Below are 19,270 nucleotides of genomic sequence, written 5' to 3'. Positions count from 1 at the left end.
CATTTAGGGTTAGGGTGGGGATTGTAATTGCACCTAGCCGGCACTTGCTTCCCCACAGCTTGTCCCCAGCCGCGCCAGCTAGCCACTGGCTGTGGACAGATCTGGCCTCTGGCGACCCTCCAATTACCCGAACCAAGTTTAAGCTGCCATCATTGGCTCACATTCAACTTAATCGTCTTTAGACGTGAGTTGTTCTAACTCGTATAAGCATAGCTCATGAGTCCGCATAATATACACAACACAATACATCTTGAAATCGAACTTCCGTATCATGCTAGATGTGAGTTGTTCTAACCTCGCATGAGCATGGGTTATATAAGTCCGGACGAAAGAAGCTACATTATCAGGGTAGTTAGGGGAAGGTGGCCCCAAAAAAGAGGTTGAAATTTTGGTTCTTTAATATACATATAATTAGGTATAGGTAAATTGAGAAAATTAATTATATAAAAGCATAGACCTATAGATACAACAAAATCTTTATACTAAAGCATATGATATTATCTGTTTAATGTGTAGCCCTAGTCAAAGCGAGTGTAAAATAACTGATTTGGTATTTTTTTTATTTTTCTAGTAATTTTGTATGATTTTTAGAATTCTCAACTGGTTTAAAAGAAAAGAAAACAAAAAAGAAAGGAAAAGGGCTACTGCTAAGCCATGGGCTTTGGCCCAGACTACGTAGCTAGCCCAGCCAGGGGCCGAATCCGAGACCCACCACAACAGGCATAAGCGAAAAAAGAAAAAGAAAGTTTTGCAGTAGGAACCCTAAATTTGTTTCTAAAACCGTTAAGCCCTTTTCACTATTTTCTGTCTCTGGTATCTTTGCATCTGGAACCCTTTATTTGTTTCTAATGCCTCCTTCAACTCTTTCTCGTTCTTTGGTCGCCAGAATCAGACGACGGTCTTTCGGGCGGAGGAGGGAGGCGATGACGAGACCGAGGCGGATTAGTAGGTTGGACGAAAAAAATTTTGGTGGCAGAAATTTTGCCTCTTTAGTATTGAGTATAGATATAGATTTATTCTGTCTATACATATCTCAATAGTATCTATGTCAGTGGTTATTCATGCAAATCAAAATTTTCAAAATGCACCCTGATTGTTTCTGAATAAATGATATACCTCAATGAAATAATGCTCTATCGCCCTTCCAAGAAACATGCTCTAGCTTAAATAAAAAATACCCAGGCTTGAACAAAAGTACTTTTTTTTGTAAACATAAGTGATTTTGCTCAGAAAATGTAAGTTCTGATAAAAATATTTTGGCTTTTTGAGAAAATGTTATAGTTTCACGAGAAAATGTTTTGTCTTTATGAGGAAATCATTCTAGCCTTCATAGCAAAAAAATTCTAGCTTTGCATGAACAATGTTTCAATAAATAAAAATATTTGGCATTATATTCAAAATATCCATGCTATGTTGTAGAAATAATCAAAGTTCCCCTTTGTTTCCATTAGTAAACATATATAAAAATTCTTTGCAGAGAATCAAATTATGTTGTGCGAACAAGTTTTCGTTCTTGTCGCAGAATTTGAAGTAAAAATAGCTACAAAAAAAATTTGCGAGGAAGCTATAAGATATACTATAAACAGCAAAGAAAATGATGAAATATAATAAATTTACAATATAAAGAGGCTTAAAAATGAGAAAAGAGGATATAAATGCAGTTGAAACAAATAAACATACATTACCTAGCTTGAAACTACATTACCTATGTAAAAAACACTCATAGCCCATACAAATTAATAGATATAAGGGTGCAGACGAAGAGAATAGCCTGTGAAAACGTTGACCACATCAGCCAGCCACAGCCACAACCAAAGAAGCTGCAGCGACAAGCAGGCAGGTTGTCTTCCCGGAAGGCCACGACGATTCCGATAAATTAACTACAAAAAAAAAAATGGTACATGGGCTGTACTGCCAAGAGCTTAAAAGCCCAACAAAAAAGGTCAAACCAGCCCACATGGCCATCTGACACTAGTACAATTTTACAGACCCCGCCGTGAATTCTTGTACTCCTAGTCCTAGGAGGGGAAGCTGACGAGGGGTACACACAGTTTTTGATTGATTCGGCAAGTTCAATTCTAACGAACAAACTACTAGAGTAGAGGTGTTGCGTATACATGCTAGTACTACATGCACGGCCAGTCGGCCACCGAATGAACAAAACCGAAAAGCTAAATGAAAGAGAAGCGTCTACTATGTTGCTGTTCCTCCTCTGCTACTACCGTGTACGCAGGTGCTGCTAGGTCCTGAAGAGCTCGAGGCAGTGCTCCTGGTCCAGGTTCCTGCTCCAGAACTTGGCGTAGTACTCGGCGTAGGTGTAGTCCCTGTAGACGGCCGGCGTGTCGCCGGTGACGAGCTTGGCGGCGGGGCCGATGCGCACGTCGTTGCAGGGGCAGAGGAACGACGCCACCGACATCCTGGGCCTGTCGGAGTTGACGACGGCGCGGTGCCACACGCTCTTGTACCTGCCGTTGCTCAGCGCCTGCAGGATGGAGAGAGAGAGAGAGAGGACACGGGTTCAGTAGTTGAGCTGCTGCCACGTGTACTACTAGGTGGGTGGCAGACGATCGATCGAGCAGTCGATCTGGTCACTACCTGCAGCTGGTCCCCGATGTTGACGACAAGCGCGCAGGGCCGCGGGTTGACGGCGATCCAGCGGCCGTCCTTGAGCACCTGCAGGCCGGCCACCTGCTGGTCCATGAGCAGGATGGTGAGCGCGTTGGGGTCCGTGTGCGCGGGGAGCCCGTACGTGAGCTCCGGCGCCGGGCAGCGCGGGTAGAAGTTCACCGCCATGTGCTGCTCCTGCTCGCCCAGCGTCTCCTTGATGTAGCCTCCGTCCAGGCCCAGGCCCTCGGAGATGGCGCCGTACAGCCTGAACCCCAGCTCCCGGACCTCCCTGCAGTACGCGCTCACCGTCTCCCTGTACGTGCGGGGACGTTGCCAGCGCCGGCCGGCCACCAGACAACAAACAAACTGTTACTGGGGACAAGATCACACGGGATATTCTATTTGCGTTGTGTGGCTCTCATCGCGTTGTGACACTATAGCAATATCGTCGTGGAGCCTCAAAATCACGGATTCACTTACTATTGAGTCGGAGCCTAACAAAGTGGAACTAAGAGTTTGTTTGTTTGGCACAACTTCTTATGGCTCCAATTCTTCCGGATCTCTCAAATACGAAATACACCAGGAGCACGATGAGGCTATCGTTTTATGGCTCCTCCGATCCAACTCTGGCTCTTCAGTTCACTTTGTTCTTATCAGCCTGGCTCATCAACCATGGTACAGTGATTTTCTCTCACAACAAATCAGCTTTAATCGGCTTATCAGCCGCAGAAACCATCCGCCGAACAGCTTAATCTAGCACGAAGACAGAGCCAAAGTCCGAGAGAGTTGTGCCATGCCAAACAGACCCAGCCCTAAACTTGCTCTTAAGAAAACAGAGAGGGCAGTGGGGTGGGCCTCTCTCACTGTCGTCTCAAATATGCTCCGCCATCACCGTCCATGCCACCAGCTGTGCTGTTCGTCAGGTGCGATCGCTGCATGGACAACACTACTAGCTACTTGCGGAAAAAGTCTACTTAACCCCTCATCTTTCATACTTGGTCTACTTCATCCCCAACTATGAAACTATCTGTTTTACCTCCTGTACCCCCTGGACGGTTTTCAGCGGCGGCTTTTGCTACAGTAACCGTAGGTCTGCTACGGTGCTGTCGGTTGCTACAGTAGTTGTGGGTTTGTATTTCCTTTCTTTTATTTTCGGTGAATCTTTGAAAAATCACAGTAAATCATAGAAAAATCATAAAATAAAAAATCTAATTTTGTTGGACTCTAAATGAGTAGATCTACATAGTGAATATATAATACGGTATGCTTTAGTACAAAAATTTTACTGTAGCCTTAGATTAATTGGAAAATCTAATTTTGTCTGTAATTAGTTGGAATAATTTATAGCTGTAGCTTCTATGGTCCAATTATGGTAAAATTTTTATGGTACGCTAATTATTGTATGCTTGAACTATAGTAAAAATTCCGTACTCACTGGACTATGTATAACTTAGTTATAGATAAATTCTAATTAATTACAGATAAAATTGGATTTTCCAATTAATTTAAAGCTATAAAAAAATTTGTACTAAAGCATACCGTATTATATATTCACTGTGTAGATCTACTCATGTGGAGTCCAATAAAATTAGATTTTTTTATTTTATGATTTTTCTATGATTTACTATGATTTTTCAAAAATTCACCGAAAATAAATAAATAAAATTCAAACCCACCTTTACTGTAGAAAACCCACTGTTACTGTAGCAGACCCGCTGCTTACTGTATCAACCGTCGCTGAAAACCGCCCAGAGGGGTAAAATAGACGGTTTTAGAGAGTTCAGGGGGTAAAACAGACGGTTTCATAGTGAGGGGGTGAAGTAGACCAAGTATGAAAGGTGCAGAGGTTAAGTAGACTTTTTCAGCTACTTGCAGTCAGCAAAGGTGCAAAGCTAGGCAAGTTGACTGGAGGAGCAGCGGGCAAGTGGCGTCTCAGATGGATGCATGGACCACTGCCATTCCTAATACTGCAACTCTATATAGGAGTAGTAGTTCCGTTTCCTTGGAGGCTCGGCCGGCTTATCTTCTCTGACGGCACGGAGGTCTGCCTGTCCTAGAAACGGCTTTAAAACTGGCCGCCAGCACATGGTATGGTAGAGCCGTCCAAGGTACACGGTGTACGGTGATGGTGGTTAGTCACTTTCGAATTCCCCCTCCCTTGAAGCACCGTCCAGCGCTTCAGTGATGGGTCTCGCGATGAAAGCAAGGAGGAGACAAAAACGATTCCTATCTGTCTGCAGTTAGCAAAAAGACTGAAAGAGTGAAGGACAAGCACAGTCCGGCCCTATGCTTGTCATCTAGGCGCCTTGGAGTTACTCACTCAGACCCCCTATATCTCAAAAAGATACCATTCTCGGTTTTTCGAATACTCAAATAGTTTCCAATTCAATTAAATTTACAAAAAGTAATGGTATTTATAATTAGAGGATATCAAATGAGATCATTAGATTGATTGTTAAATATATTTTCATAGCATATTTATTTGGAGCCATAAGCGTCAATAATATTTTCTATAGACTTTAAGTTAAGTAAGCTGGATTCAGCCTAAACCTAAAATTTCATCTTTTTTGGGAGGGTTGGGCGTAGTATTGATTTGCAGTTCCATGTCTGATGTCTCTGAACTTGTACGTTGAGGGTATTACTCGAGATCTAAACATTCTTAATCAACGTTTAATCGCCGATACAAGCAACACGCTGGTCACGCGGTAGATTATTAAATATTGTATCCGTAAGTTAGCAAGAGGATCAGCATAGTGAGGGAGGCAGACCATCTCGGTGGAAGCCGGAGACAATAGCTGCATTATATTTAATTTGATGCAAGCTCGGCAACGATGGCTCACGAATCACCGATATTAATGTAAGTTCTTGGCTTCTCTTTTGAGTGTAGATTTTTTACTGGTTTGTTTTCACACAAACAGAATTGTGCACTCTGATGTCTAGCGATGCCAGTGCAACACCACTTGGCTGCTGCTGCTGATGTGTCATGATCCACCTTCCTGGTTCTTGGGGAGTGCATAGCTTTTTCCCCATTACATGGTGGTGTTCCTCTAGCTGCTGGTTTTTTTTAAAAAAAAAACTTAGCGGGAGCTCTGTCTCTCAATTAAGGGAAGATAGAGGTTTATGTACAAAAAGGCTGAAAGGCCTAAAACGCCCTTGAGGGCACAACCCAGGTACGAAAGAAGAATGATCTCCTCTCCCCTTAGTGAAAAAACAGAGGGGGGCTAAGTTATGCTGCTAAAGACCCGTGATCCAAAGTCAATGTCTTCTTTGGTTTTGGAGGCCTCTAGTCTTGCGTCCATGGCAGTGTTTTGAACCTTCTGTTTCTTTCTTTCCAGATGTTCCACATCGTGTAAATCACCACTCCGTTGAAGTGTTCTAGCTGCGGGTATTGCTGGTTTCTCGTTAGTTGTTTTTTCCGATGCATTTTTTTCCTTAAAAGAAAGCTGTGCTATTCCTTTTTAATTTAATTAAATAATAAAATTATAGCAAAGCTACTCTTTTGGTCCTTAATCTGGTCTAGTCTATCTAGGAGATAAAAAAGAGTCAAGGGGTGGTCATCTGTCTCTCCACTCTTATTTTTATGGATTTGTTAGGGTCCGTCGTCGTCTTCCCGTCTCACCGGATTCGATGAGCAGCGGTCAGCGGAGCAGAGCAAGAATACAACACAAGCAACAAATGGGTAGGTACTGGAGCAGAGTACTGAGTTCTGATATGATGCTGGGTAGGAGGCAGGAAGGCAGGTAGTGGTACCTGAATGATGGCGGGTTGTCCGGCCAGTCGGGGACGTATTGCTCCAGCGGGTGGCAGTGCAGGCGGAGGTAGTCCCGCCAGTTGTGCACCGTCTCCTTGCGCACGTTGAAGCTGGTGGACAGCCGCATCTTCTTGCCCGGGTCGTCGGAGTAGAGCTTCGCCTTCTCCTCCGCGGGGAGCCGGAAGAACTCGTACGCCACGGACATCATCGCCGCCGTCAGCTCCTCCGGCACCCCGTGGTTCAGCACCTGGGCGGTGGCCGACAACAGGATCGGAATTATTTATTTATGCTCACCCAATCAGTACGATCGAGCACACGGCCAGCGGCGAGCCGACGACCGAGACTACCAAGCCGTACCTACTACCCACCTGGAAGAAGCCGTGCGTGCGGCACGCCTCGGCGATCCTGACGACGACGGCGGCGCGGTCGGGGTCGGCGAGGTCGACCACGGGGATCTCCGCGTCGGGGACGACCTCGTGCAGGCGCGGCCGCTGCTTCTCTGGGCGGACGTAGCTGTCCGGCAGCCTGTCGTGGTCGGCCGTGGAGATGAGCTGCTCCGCCATGCCCGCTAGCTGCTCTAGATCACTCTAGCTCCCTCCCCCTCCCGCTCCCGGCGTCTGCTCTGGCTCAGCTAGGCCGCGTGCTCCATGCTCATGTCCAAATAAATAGACACGCAACGTGATCGATCGACGACGAGATGAGCAGCTACCAGCTAGCAGCGGCACAGAAGCGGTTCGGCTGGCATTAATTTCGCACTGTAGCAGCTGGAAAACGCTAAAACCGCTGTTTTTTTTAAAGAAAAACACTGATTGAAAAAAAAAACTAACCAGCCGGCCGAACGTGGGCAGCCGAACAATTTTTTGTCGCCAGCCTCCGATCGAGATGACACGTGGGGCCGGCGAGACCTCGAGTTCCGTGCTCCGCTCGTCTCCCAGTTGACCGGGTTGAGACCGCTGAGCGATCGTCAGCGACACGGCGCAGGGCAACGTCAGGGCACTGACGGCAGCAGCGGGACGGGTTCTTTGTCCACTGTGCGTCGCGTGATGTGAGCGGCCGCCTACAGCTTCAGCGTTCGTCGCGTGCCGAGCTGAAGCTACCTGCCAAGCTGCCGAGCATGGCGGATCACCGCCCAGCGAGCGTGAGGGCGTGCGATTCTGGCGTTGGCGTGGCAGGAACTCGTGCACAGTTGAGGGAACCCAGCGTGTCGTCTACCCTTATCACGGTCACGGTAGCATATTATATAGCCATATAGGAGACTGCTGGGTTGTTGCAAAGGTTTAGTTGGACGGCACACTGTTCTCTTCGCCGGTTTTCGTTCCCGTGAATGATCTGTGGGATTTCAGTGTACTCGCGGATCGACAGAGAGTCAGAGACGTACAAAAATGTCAATACAAAAATGACAAGCGTGGGATGCTTCGTTGTGGTCCTTCTTTTTCCTTTTTCCTTTTTCCTCCTATAATAATAGTCCTAGTAACATAGTTTGTTCACGCTGAAAGGCAGGGGACATGTACAGGTCCACTTCCCATACATATTATGCTACCGTACCGTCTAGAGGCATATATATATATATATATATATATATATATATATATATATATTATATAAAGTTATAGACTATCATTTGAAAATCTTATCAAAGCTATGATCACAAAATATACACACAATCATTACATTTATGGCCCCGTTCGGCTTACCCCACGTCCGGCTTGTTCGGCTTCTTTTTTCAGTCGGAACGATGTTTTTCTCTCACGACATTTCACTATTTCAGGCAAAACAGTGTTTTTTAGTCAATTTCGGCCGAGATTCAGCAAGCCGAACGGGCTCTATATCACTAGTCTATCAATAAAAACTTCAATGCAGCGAAATTAGGTGGAGCATGGCCACCTCCAATCTGGGCCTTCAGATTAGCATGAGTGCTCACATTTAGTCTAATTACTATCTTTTTTCAGTATGATGTGTCTGTTAATACCGAGATGTCTTTAGTGACTTAGTGATTATTTGTCAGGGCTCCATCTCATCCCAAAACAACTCTTTGGCTCCTTAAGAGAAATAGCTTCTCTGGTGCTGGTGGAGATGGAACGCTTTTAGAAAATGTTTAATAGGACGACTTCTTCTGTATCTTCTGGAATGAGACGAAGGTAGGTGTATAATGTTCAATATGTCCAACTACTTTGCACCACGTTTATATAATATCTAGGATGTCCCGAGTAAAACAGGAAAAAACCCAATGTTCTATTTTTAAAGTAGTGATTGTTTTCTTCAAAATTCAAAACATATTCATGTTTGGTCCTCTTGTGTTGCATTAACTGTAAATAACATCATAGTCAAAATGTTCGAGAATCGGGTACATATTTGAGAATTAAAGTGCTGTGAAAATCTCAAAAACTGTGCCGCGTGAAGCAGAGAAATGAATAGAGGCTGGAAGCCACAGTTTCTGGTTCCTTGCACACAGTCAGTGGATCACCTAGACATAGATCTAGTGGGTATAACCTTACATACGGGATAAAACTTCCTAGAACATGATCTAGAGAGAGAAAGAGGAAGGGAGGTGAGATGTCACCGACCATCCGTGGGGTTGGAGGAAGAGCTCGACGTAGCCATGGCGAGAGTGATGCGGTCTGGGTTAGCGGTGTCGCGGTGACGGTATTGAGGTCAGTCGCAGTGTAGTGGTGGCGCAGAGGCGGCGATGAAGATGGCAGTGGAGCTTTCTGTCGCTGGCTGAGCCCCTCACTAGATCGGATTGGGTTTGTCGGTGGATGTGGCGGCTCACGGTGAACCTCGTACTGAGAGCCGCCGGCCTCCACCTCTCCTTTATAGCGCAGTGCGACGGGGGGCCACCAACTATGACGGCGATTCACGTTGAATGACATATAAGGTAATAACACCTATGACGACGATTCGCGTTGAATGACATGTAAGGTAAGAAGAAACCGAGTACCTTGTACTGTTGTACACCAATTCACTTTAGTCGAGCCAATAGTCAAAAGTCGCATGGTTGCTCAAAATTATCAATCCTTTGGACATAGGCATACACCAACTAGTCACCAGCTTTGTTGATCGTCTAAGGGGCTGTTTAGTTCCCCTCCAAAACGCCAAATTTTTCAAGATTCCCTGTCACATCGAATCTTTGGACGCATGCATGAAGTATTAAATATAAATAAAAAATAAAACTAATTACACAGTTTAGACGAAATCCACGAGACGAATCTTTTAAGCCCAATTAGACTATGATTGGACACTAATTGCCAAATAACAACGAAAATGCTACAGTTTCGTTTTGTCAAAATTTTCGACAACTAAACTGGGCCTAAGCCACCAGATCAATTTATTGTCGTTGAATTTTCATCTGCTTTGTGGAAGCCGTCAGCTCGTCATGGATAGTTTTCTTCTGTCAAGGTGGCTGCGGTTCTGCTGGTTTGAATTCAAATCACATTACCTGCTGGCTGGAACCTTCCTTCGTCCCTAACCATAGTGCTCAGGTTGGCTGCATATTTGACCGTCTGGATGAAGCAGGAAATGTGTTGCCTTCAGTGTTCAGTAGTACTGACATATATCTCCAGGAATGAACCAACGTTAGCAACTTAATAAGGTCCAAACAATGCGTCATTATACTATTGATGAATTCAGATACTACGTCAACTAACTGAAGTTATTTATGCTCAGCTTTTGCTGAATGGATCCATGAACTTTGAATGTTCTTGCTTTTGCTCTAGCAGGTGTCATTTCCCTCTAGAGCCGGCAACAAAGATCACCGTAGAATAAATATTAGCGTAAAAGAAACAACCTGCATCGATCAAAGTTGATTTTTTACTAAAAAGATCACTTGAAATGCACACGAAGGCTATTTTTTTTAACACAATGGCAGGAGTGTTAAAAGGGCTAGCATAGAAGAATTAGACCTCTTAGTTAAGATTGTAAAGACGTGAAAATCGTATGGCAAAATTGCAGATTTTAACAACTAGTACTTTGGAGAGCTACTGTTTGTCGTTCGGAACACTGATGAATTGGCCACAAGCAAGCACCGGAACAGAAGAACCGAAGGAGACGCATGCAAACGATTGGGAGAAAAAAGGAGGGCTAGATTTAGCGCGTCGAGAGGAGTGAACGCACCGGCGGAACTGCGGCGCCGGGGGCCCTGTCGCCGTCGTTGCAAACGCATTAAGCTAATCGACAGGAGTAGGCTGGTGAAAGGCTTCCTATCCTAAAAAAGAAAAGATGACAGCGTCTTGAACTAAACAAAGAGAATTGCTATAAGAAAACGTGGGATCTTTGTATCCGTTTCTACCTTTCGGCTGGATTATTCACGAGCCTCATTGTACAAACGGAGGCTAGATAATGCCACGGAGCAGGAGCTACCAATGCTCGTGCTCCCAAAGAAAACGTGTTTTTTTACCGACCAAGGACAGCAGACACGACAGTGGCAGAGTGTAGTCTTTGTCGCTCTGAGACTGACTGGGAGCAGAGTCCCTGTGGCCAATGCGGCGTCGCAAACGCACCCGGCACCCGACAGACGCACCCAACGGCTGAAAGAAAGATTCGTAGGTGGGAGTTTCGCGGAAGGGAACGAAGGTCCGGCTCGTTGGAAAAACGGCAGATGCCGATGCCGATGCCGATGACGAGGTTTGATGCTGATTTATTGTGAAAAAAATTATTATTTTACGGAAACGGTATAGTTGATAAGTTTAAAGGAACAGGTCCGAAGGCAACGGCGACGTGCGTCCGCCGAGTGCATGCATCCAACCTGCTCCTGCCCTTCGTACGTCCGGCCACCGCCGGCCTTGGCGTCTTGGCGACGTGCCCTGCGCTTCGCCCATGCGGCGGTGGGATGGGACAGCCCGACAGGACAACCGACGAGGGAAGATCGTGCAATCTCCGACCAGCGTCGTCGAGGTGCAAAGGACGACGACGGGCGGCGGTCCCCGTCGGCATACAATGCTTCCACTAACCTCAGCGACTATGACAGACAATGCGGCAGCAAGATGTTTTGTTTGTTATTAATCCCGTGCGTCGAGGTCTTAAACCGCGGGCTAATACATTTAGCGGTGGCGTCTTCTAAGAGTCATGAAAAACGGGAAAAAAAAAATCGGTTAGGATCATCCCTACCATAACACCGTGCTGATGTATGCTTGACGCATGGTCCTAGGGCAACTAATTCACCATGATTACGTTTAAAATGATACTGTGACCCACATTAGTTGCACAGTCCACACCACATTCTGGTTGGGACGGTCCTCACCGATTTTTTTCCAAAACTATATAAAACTATATTTTACTTAGTGAATTTATAAATCGTACAAAAAATAATTAACTAATTATGCAAAAACTTGTAAATGAAATTATATGAACATAAATACTTAAATACTTGTACATAGCTTCAGGAGAACATATCTCTAGATTCATTACTTACATTAATTAAACCAATCGACATATTCAATGATACGATTCCCATTTGTATTCATTCAGCATTCAATATTTATCAATTCAGCAATTATTCAATAGTTGAATACATTATGTACTACGCACGTAAACAACATAATGGAGAGGTTTAAATTGTGGTCATCTAGAGTAAGGTATGTACTAGGATACAAATATTTTCCTCACTTAAGATTATTGATGCTAAAACATTTTGTGACTATCATTAGCGGCAACGGTGAAATAAGTGGAACATCGTAGTGATAGTTCTTCTAAAAAGTTATAGCCAAATAATAGAAAGATACTATAGCGTGCTCTTCCCTGTAGTGTAAATAGTATATATCTACTCCAAATAATAGTGGCCAATCTCCAATGGCAAGCACAGTTTAGGACCCGTTTGGTAGCGCTTCTTCGGCACCTCTTGCAGTAGATTCACGTACGACGCTACCAAACAGGGCACGACGAAACATCACTGTGGGAAGGTGGAAGAGTTGAAAAATCTAGCTTCGACGGGCTCCTTCACTTGATTAATTGGACGCTGATGCCCCTAGGACCACGCGTTGCGTTGTCCTCCCTCGCGTGCCATCGGCCAGCGGCACATATCACACGGGCATGCAACCATGCGTGACTAGCGGTACTGACTACGACAAAGAGGTATGGCGCACGGAGAGGGACGGCGATGGGAGGTGGAGCGGCGGTACAAGGGGAGGTCGGGTGGGGAAGGGAGGGTGGACAAGGGTGGCGGCACATATGGTGGAAGCTCGGGAGGAGAAAAAAAGAAAGAGTAGAGCGAGAAGAAGTGTTGTGCCGTGGTGTTGTGGGAGAGAATAAGACAGATAGAGAAGAAAAAAAAAGAGAAAATAGAGTATTATGAAAATTTATCTTTTTTACCGATTAGAAAAAGCTACCGAACGTTTTTCTAACCTTTAAAGCTGAAGCTAAAAAAACTTTTTTTTATCAAAAAAGTTATAGCTAGAGCTATTTCTCGAGCTTTATGAAACATGTCCTTAGTTTGACTGGATAGATCGATGGTTCGAACGGTCACTCACAGGTTTGTCACCGTTCAGCAGCGAACATGATGCATGTTTGATGGACTGTGGATGACTGCTGACGACTGAGCTTCTCAGATTACAGAGCACATTTGGATATACATGCATGCGTGGCGAGCTAGCACATCTATATCAGTATTATTTCTCCGGCACTGAGCACGTACGTAGCTAGAGCTGGTTTGGCTGCAGTAGCGTTTGGATATACATTTGGATGCGTAGCTTCATTCCACGTGTGCATGAGTCGGCAGTCGGCACCGGCTCTTACTAGTCGCAAGTCGGCATTTCCGCGTGGAATTCTTCGTCGTGGTGCCGCTTTGGGCGATGCGGACCCTACTCCTAAATGTCGTTGTCTGAGACACGTCAAAAAGACTGGCGATCTTGATGGCCACACTTTCCTGTGTTTAGCTCTCGGTCGCAGGCGACTGAACTCGGCCGGCTGCCAACCTTTGACTGCTTGCTTCCAGCCTACCCAATCTATGCACACACATTACTCCCAAGTTAGTCCTTGCTGATTGCTGAATAATGCGATATCGTCATCTTTCAATAATAGAAATTTTATTTCAAACAATAGGCCCTGACAAATACGTCTGCATAGTTAATTAAGATGCTTACAGGCTGTAATTAGTACAAAAGAAATAAAAAAAAAAGACAAATGTCATGCCACGGCGAGCAATAAAACACAGCAGACTGTCTAGTTGTATTCACCACAACCAGAATCTGCAGGTTCTGAGATGTGGGGTTCTCCTGGTGTTTAGCATTTAACATTTATTATGAGCTTTTTCCCTACCAAATACCTCTTAGGGAGAATTCCCATGTGCTAGAAATGGTGCAATGTTCTTATTACTACTTAAAACACTAGGAAATTCCACCATTTTGGTAGTGCACCACCAAGGACAAACGTTCGGAAAGACAACGCTGAATGCCAGGATAAGAGTTTTCACTTCGGTCAGAAATGTTTTCAAACTCTACAAAATGTCTTCAACAAAAGCGACACTACTACCACACCATTGCCAAGTAAAACAAATTAAGATCAAACCCGGAGTTGAACCGGTGCATGAAGAGCTCCACTCCACTAGGTTCCAATCCCCATTTGTCGCCATTTAGCCGTCCCCACTTGTCAAGTCAGAGACTCTAAATCACTATACACTCCATCTTTGACAAACAACCACTACTTTGGAATTGGACATTACTGCCGGTCTCAAAGGCTCTGAACTAGCAGTGATGCAGATTTCCAAAAACAAAAATGAAAAGAAAAGTAATCATAGGACACCTCTGCCGTCTATGCCTCATGCTTGGCTGTCTCCCCCACTGTCCGCATGTCTATCGTCTCCACCACTGTCGGATACGCTCACAGATCAAAGCTGCAAATTGAGACAACAAAGATTACTTGGAATGACATCACAGATAGACGAGAGAAGGAGAGAGAGAGAGAGGCATTCCAGTCCGTGCAGCTCCATGCCCCGTGTGTCGTCGTCTGTGTACATATTTCTTAACGACTATTAGATGATTCCGCAAACGCACAGAACTATCGCGTAGCACTTCGTTCGGTGAGTACCGAGTGCCAAATTTATATTTATCCCACAGGAAGGCGGAAGGCTAGAATTTACATTTAGCTAAGAATTGCTAAGGTAAAGCCTAAGTTAATCCTAGGTTGGTAAACGATAGTGAAAGATGAATGTGAACTACCTAAACTAACTACTAAATAATAAGCTAACCTAGAGATAACAAGGTGGGAGAGTGAGCGATTTATCTTTCTAGTAACTAGGGTAAATAAATGACTAGGAGAAATACGATAGTACTTTGGGGCATAGCCTGTCTACCAACTAGGAGAGTTAAATAGACAAGGTCTGCCACGAGCCCTGTGATTTAATAACTAGACTTATCGTGGTGGAAAACAGAGAATGGAAGACTGTCACCACTTGCCACCTACCATAATCTATTTGGAGGCCTAGCCGTATCCACACATAATCTCTAGCCTAAGCACCACACTTAATCAATAATCTACAGGCTTACTACTTCGATCCGAGCTCCGATGAAATGAGATCAAAGTACCCTAACCAGACGGTAGAACCGGTACTAACAAATAACTACTAATTAAGAGATAACATATGCTACTAATGCCAAACAACAAGCACCTAAGCTCACTAATGATGAACACTAATGACTAAGTACTTAAAGTAAAGCAAAGCAATAATACTAGAATAAAGTACTTAAATAAATACTGAATAAAGTAAATGCTGAAATAAAAGAATTACAAAGGAGCTTTACCAGACCCAAAAGACTCTTCCAAACTTCGAGAGAAGCTCCGCTCTTGCTTTACTCCACTACTAGACTACTACTCTATAGCTAATGCTAAGCTAGAAAGCTAAGAGAAGCTTGGAGAGCTTGGAAATGAATGAGGTGTCCTTCCATCGAGCTCCATACCCTCTATTTATAGTGTAGAGAGACATGGAGGTACTTGTAGGCAGCAGGGAGGTCGGTGGAGGCAGAGGGGCACCGGGCGACGGCAAGGGGGCATCGGCCGACCCTTGGATGCACTATCTTTGCATCCAATAGTGTTGGCTGGCTCCCAATGGCGGTTGTGAAGCCAGCACGTGCCAAAACTTGGCTAGTAAGGTAGTTCCAAAGTCGGTTGGAGCCTCCATGTGTATGATGGTGTGCCGGTGGATCCACGTCAACTCCATCTCATCCATCAGTGCAAACCGACTTTGATCAACGCTTGACATTGCTTCTGGAGTAGCTCCCATGGATCAGTGACATGGCAAAGTGCCAAGGTCACACTTTGGGGGGGGGGGGTCGAGCGGCGCCCAAGTGGACCCAGGCGGCGCTACTCTATGGGCCTAAGTGGCCCTATGAAAGGTCCTAATGGCTAGAGGGGGGTGAATAGCCTAATAAAAATTTCTACAACAACACTTAACCAAATGGTTAGACAATTATGAGGCAAAGCGAGTGTTGCGCTAGCCTACTCAAAATGCAAGCCACCTACCACAATTCTAGTTTAGAAAGTGTCAATTCACACAAGAGCAATGACACTACCCTATGTTAGTGTGCTCTCAAAGGCTAACTAAAGAGCCACACCAACCAAGCATGCAAGCTCTCACAACTAGCTACACTAAAGACCTTGTCAACTAGTTTGCGGTAAAGTAAAGAGAGTGATCAAGAGGGTTATACCGCCGTGTAGATGAATGAACCAGTCAATCACGAAGATGAATAACAATGATGACCAATCACCTCGGAATCAATGATGAACACAATGATTTTTACCGAGGTTCACTTGCTTGCCGGCAAGCTAGTCCTCGTTGTGGCGATTCACTCACTTGGAGGTTCACGCGCTAATTGGCTTCACACGCCAAACCCTCAATAGGGTGCCGCACAACCAACACAAGATGAGGATCACACAAGCCACGAGCAATTCACTAAAGTACCTTTTGGCTCTTCACCGGGGACAAGGCCAAGAACCCCTCACAATCACCACGATCGGAGCCGGAGACAATCACCACCTCCGCTCAATGATCCTCGCTGCTCCAAGCCGTCTAGGTGGCAGCAACCACCAAGAGTAACAAGCGAAATCCGCAGCAAAACACGATCACTAAGTGCCTCTAGATGCAATCACTCAAGCAATGCACTTGGATCACTCCCAATCTCACTATGATAATGAATCAATGATGTAGATGAGTGGGAGGGCTTTGGCTTAGCTCACAAGGTTGCTATGTCAATGAAAATGGCCAAAAATGTGAGCCACAGCCAGCCATGGGGCTTAAATAGAAGCCCCCACAAAATAGAGCCGTTGTACCCCTTCACTGGGTACTCTGCGCTCTGATCGAACGCTCTGGTCCACTTGACCGGACCCTGGGCTCAGCGTCCGGTCCACAGATGGACGCCGCATGTCATCGCCTTCAAACGCTGTTCATCAGATTCCAACGGCTATGACGCTGACCGGACGCAGCAGCTTCAATTGACCGGACGCTGAACCCCCAGCGTCCGGTCGTTTCCAGTAAGGTACCGACCTCGACCGGACGCGTCTGATTAAAACTGACCGGATGCTAGAACCTCAGCGTCCGGTCGAGTACAGTAAGGGTCGAAACCTGGTTTTCCTCGACTGGACACGTCCGGTCCACCTCGACCGGACACAGCCATCGTCCGGTGGTAAACCCTAGCCACTGTACCGACAGTCAACGTGACCGGACGCAGGCAGACAGCGTCTGGTGCTTCTGGATTTAGTGTCCGGTCACTGGACCAACGCTGGCATCAGCTCTGTTCTCACTTCTATCTTCTCCACCCTTGCTCCAATGTGCCAACCACCAAGAATTTGCATCCGGCGCAATAGAAAATAGGCATTTCATTTTCGCGAAAGCGCCGAATCTGCATGCACACACATTGTGTACATGTGTTAGCATATTTTCACAAATATTATTAAGGATGTTAGCACTCCACTAGATCCTACATACATATGCAATGAGTTAGAGCATCTAGTGGCACTTTGATAACCGCATTCCGATACGAGTTTCACCCCTCTTAATAGTACGGCTATCAAACCTAAATGTGATCACACTCTCTAAGTGTCTTGATCACTAAAATAAAATAGCTCCTATGGATTATACCTTTGCCTTGAGCTTTTTGTTTTCTCTTTCTTCTTTTCAAGTTTAAGCCCTTGATCATTGCCATGTCATCACCATTGTCATGTTATGATCTTCATTAGCTTCTCCACTTGAAGTGTGCTACCTATCTCATGATCACTTGATAAACTAGATTAGCACTTAGGGTTTCATCAATTCACCAAAACCAAACTAGAGCTTTCACCCTACCATGTCCACTTGCTTCCTTGGTCCATGTTTGTCGCCATTTTGGCCTATTTTTGCCATATTTCCTACATACAAATAATTCTACAAACACAAGTGGAACTAGGTGAAATTTAAACAAAATTATAAACATGTGATGATGATTCACATCACTTTGCCATGCTTTTGGGTGGAATATTGATGGTCAAAATGGGTGTTAGTGACCGTCAACAACCTACACCTTGGCAGGCATGAACAAATATGTGACGCCATAGACCGATGAGAGAGAGAGACTTTGAATCACTATATAGTCCATCCTTGACATACAACAACTACTGTAGAATTGGAGATTACTGCCTGTCTCAAAGGCACCTTTCGGGTTTTTAACCAAAAGTGAAGATCAGAAGCAATCAACAATGATGCAGATTTCCAAAAACAAAAAAGAAAAGAAAAGAAATCATGGGACACGTCGTCGTAGCTCCTTAATTCCCTCACACACCGCTCTCTACCCCCCACACCACTCTCTATGCCTCACCTCTGTGCTGCATGCCTAGTCATCTTCCCCACTTCCTGCATGTTACCGTGTCGACCACCATCGTCTGCCCTCACAGATCGAATCTACAAATTAAGACAACAAAGATTACTTAGAACGACATCACATATCAATGAGAGAGAGATAGAGATGGAGGAGATTCAACAAGTGTAGCTCCATGCTGTGACGTCACCTACGCCTTGGTAGGCATGAACAAATATGAGAGAGAGAGAGTGATGCAGTCGATAATGTTTGCACCTTTTTGTGGCAGAACCGCCTGAATAATACGCTTTCGGAGGCGCTCGTCTTCCACTAGACACTAAGCACCCCGAAAGTTAGCTACATCAGACAGTTCCATCGAGCCCACCCTAATAGAAGACTCGAAACAATCCATGTTTTACATACAGAATCTAATAATGAGTACGAGCTTACAATACTTAGTCTATTTCATACAACAAGAGTTCTTAGAAATTATTTATTACAATTCTAGAGTTCAGAGTGCGATAATTAAACAACAAAATAAAAATAAGCATCTAGCGAAAATGATACAAGGATCCATCTGTGCCCACTAGAAGAATCCTCCACACAAGAGCTACTCCTTAAGCTGCACCTGCAATAGGGATAAAATAAACCCTGAGTACACAATATACTCGCAAGACTTACCCGACTAGGGGGAATAGTTTCCCGACTTCAAGGAGTATGATAGGCAATATAGGTTTGTTTTTTTCTTTTTATTTGCAAAAAGCATTACTAATAGTTCATCCTTACAGTCAAGTTTTATTAGTAGTCATAATTACTTCATTAGCTAACCATTCTAGATAAGCACCTATTCTACTTTCAAACAAGGGTTGAGGCATCAGAACCATTTTACCATCTTTTATCTTCTAGATCTTACTACGGTGCTATACCATAGCCAAGTCGTACCGTCTTACGAAAACAATGATTCGCGAACCAATGTATCCTAGCTGGGTAGCCAAAACACACGCCCTGTTTGTACCCTAGGCACAAACAAGATCAACCCATTTCACTCCTATCGAGGGGTCTAGGTCCCCGTTCAAACTTGGACTCCAAGCCCCCACACTTGAGACTCGGTCTCAATATGGCGCTTAGACCTCCACCTTTCCCCGCCTTCAATCAGCCA

The 19,270-nt window shown here is 45.0% G+C and overlaps 1 protein-coding gene across 1 annotated transcript; it reads right to left on the bottom strand.

Moving 5' to 3' along the window:
- Positions 1 to 1,677: 1,677 nt before the first annotated feature.
- Positions 1,678 to 7,055, bottom strand: LOC136535778 (flavanone 3-dioxygenase 2-like). The gene is made up of 4 exons (XM_066528179.1): positions 6,727 to 7,055; positions 6,358 to 6,605; positions 2,596 to 2,920; positions 1,678 to 2,482 (listed from the first exon to the last, which is right to left on the bottom strand). The coding sequence occupies exons 1-4, from the start codon at positions 6,919 to 6,921 to the stop codon at positions 2,240 to 2,242; spliced, it is 1,011 nt and encodes a 336-aa protein (XP_066384276.1). The 5' UTR covers positions 6,922 to 7,055; the 3' UTR covers positions 1,678 to 2,239.
- Between the last annotated feature and the right edge of the window lie 12,215 nt (positions 7,056 to 19,270).

This window comes from Miscanthus floridulus, chromosome 2 (genome assembly GCF_019320115.1).
Source record: "Miscanthus floridulus cultivar M001 chromosome 2, ASM1932011v1, whole genome shotgun sequence".
NCBI classification, from domain to species: Eukaryota; Viridiplantae; Streptophyta; class Magnoliopsida; order Poales; family Poaceae; genus Miscanthus; species Miscanthus floridulus.
Note: the sequence above shows the minus strand (reverse complement) of the source record. Positions and strands in the feature narration are given on the sequence as shown.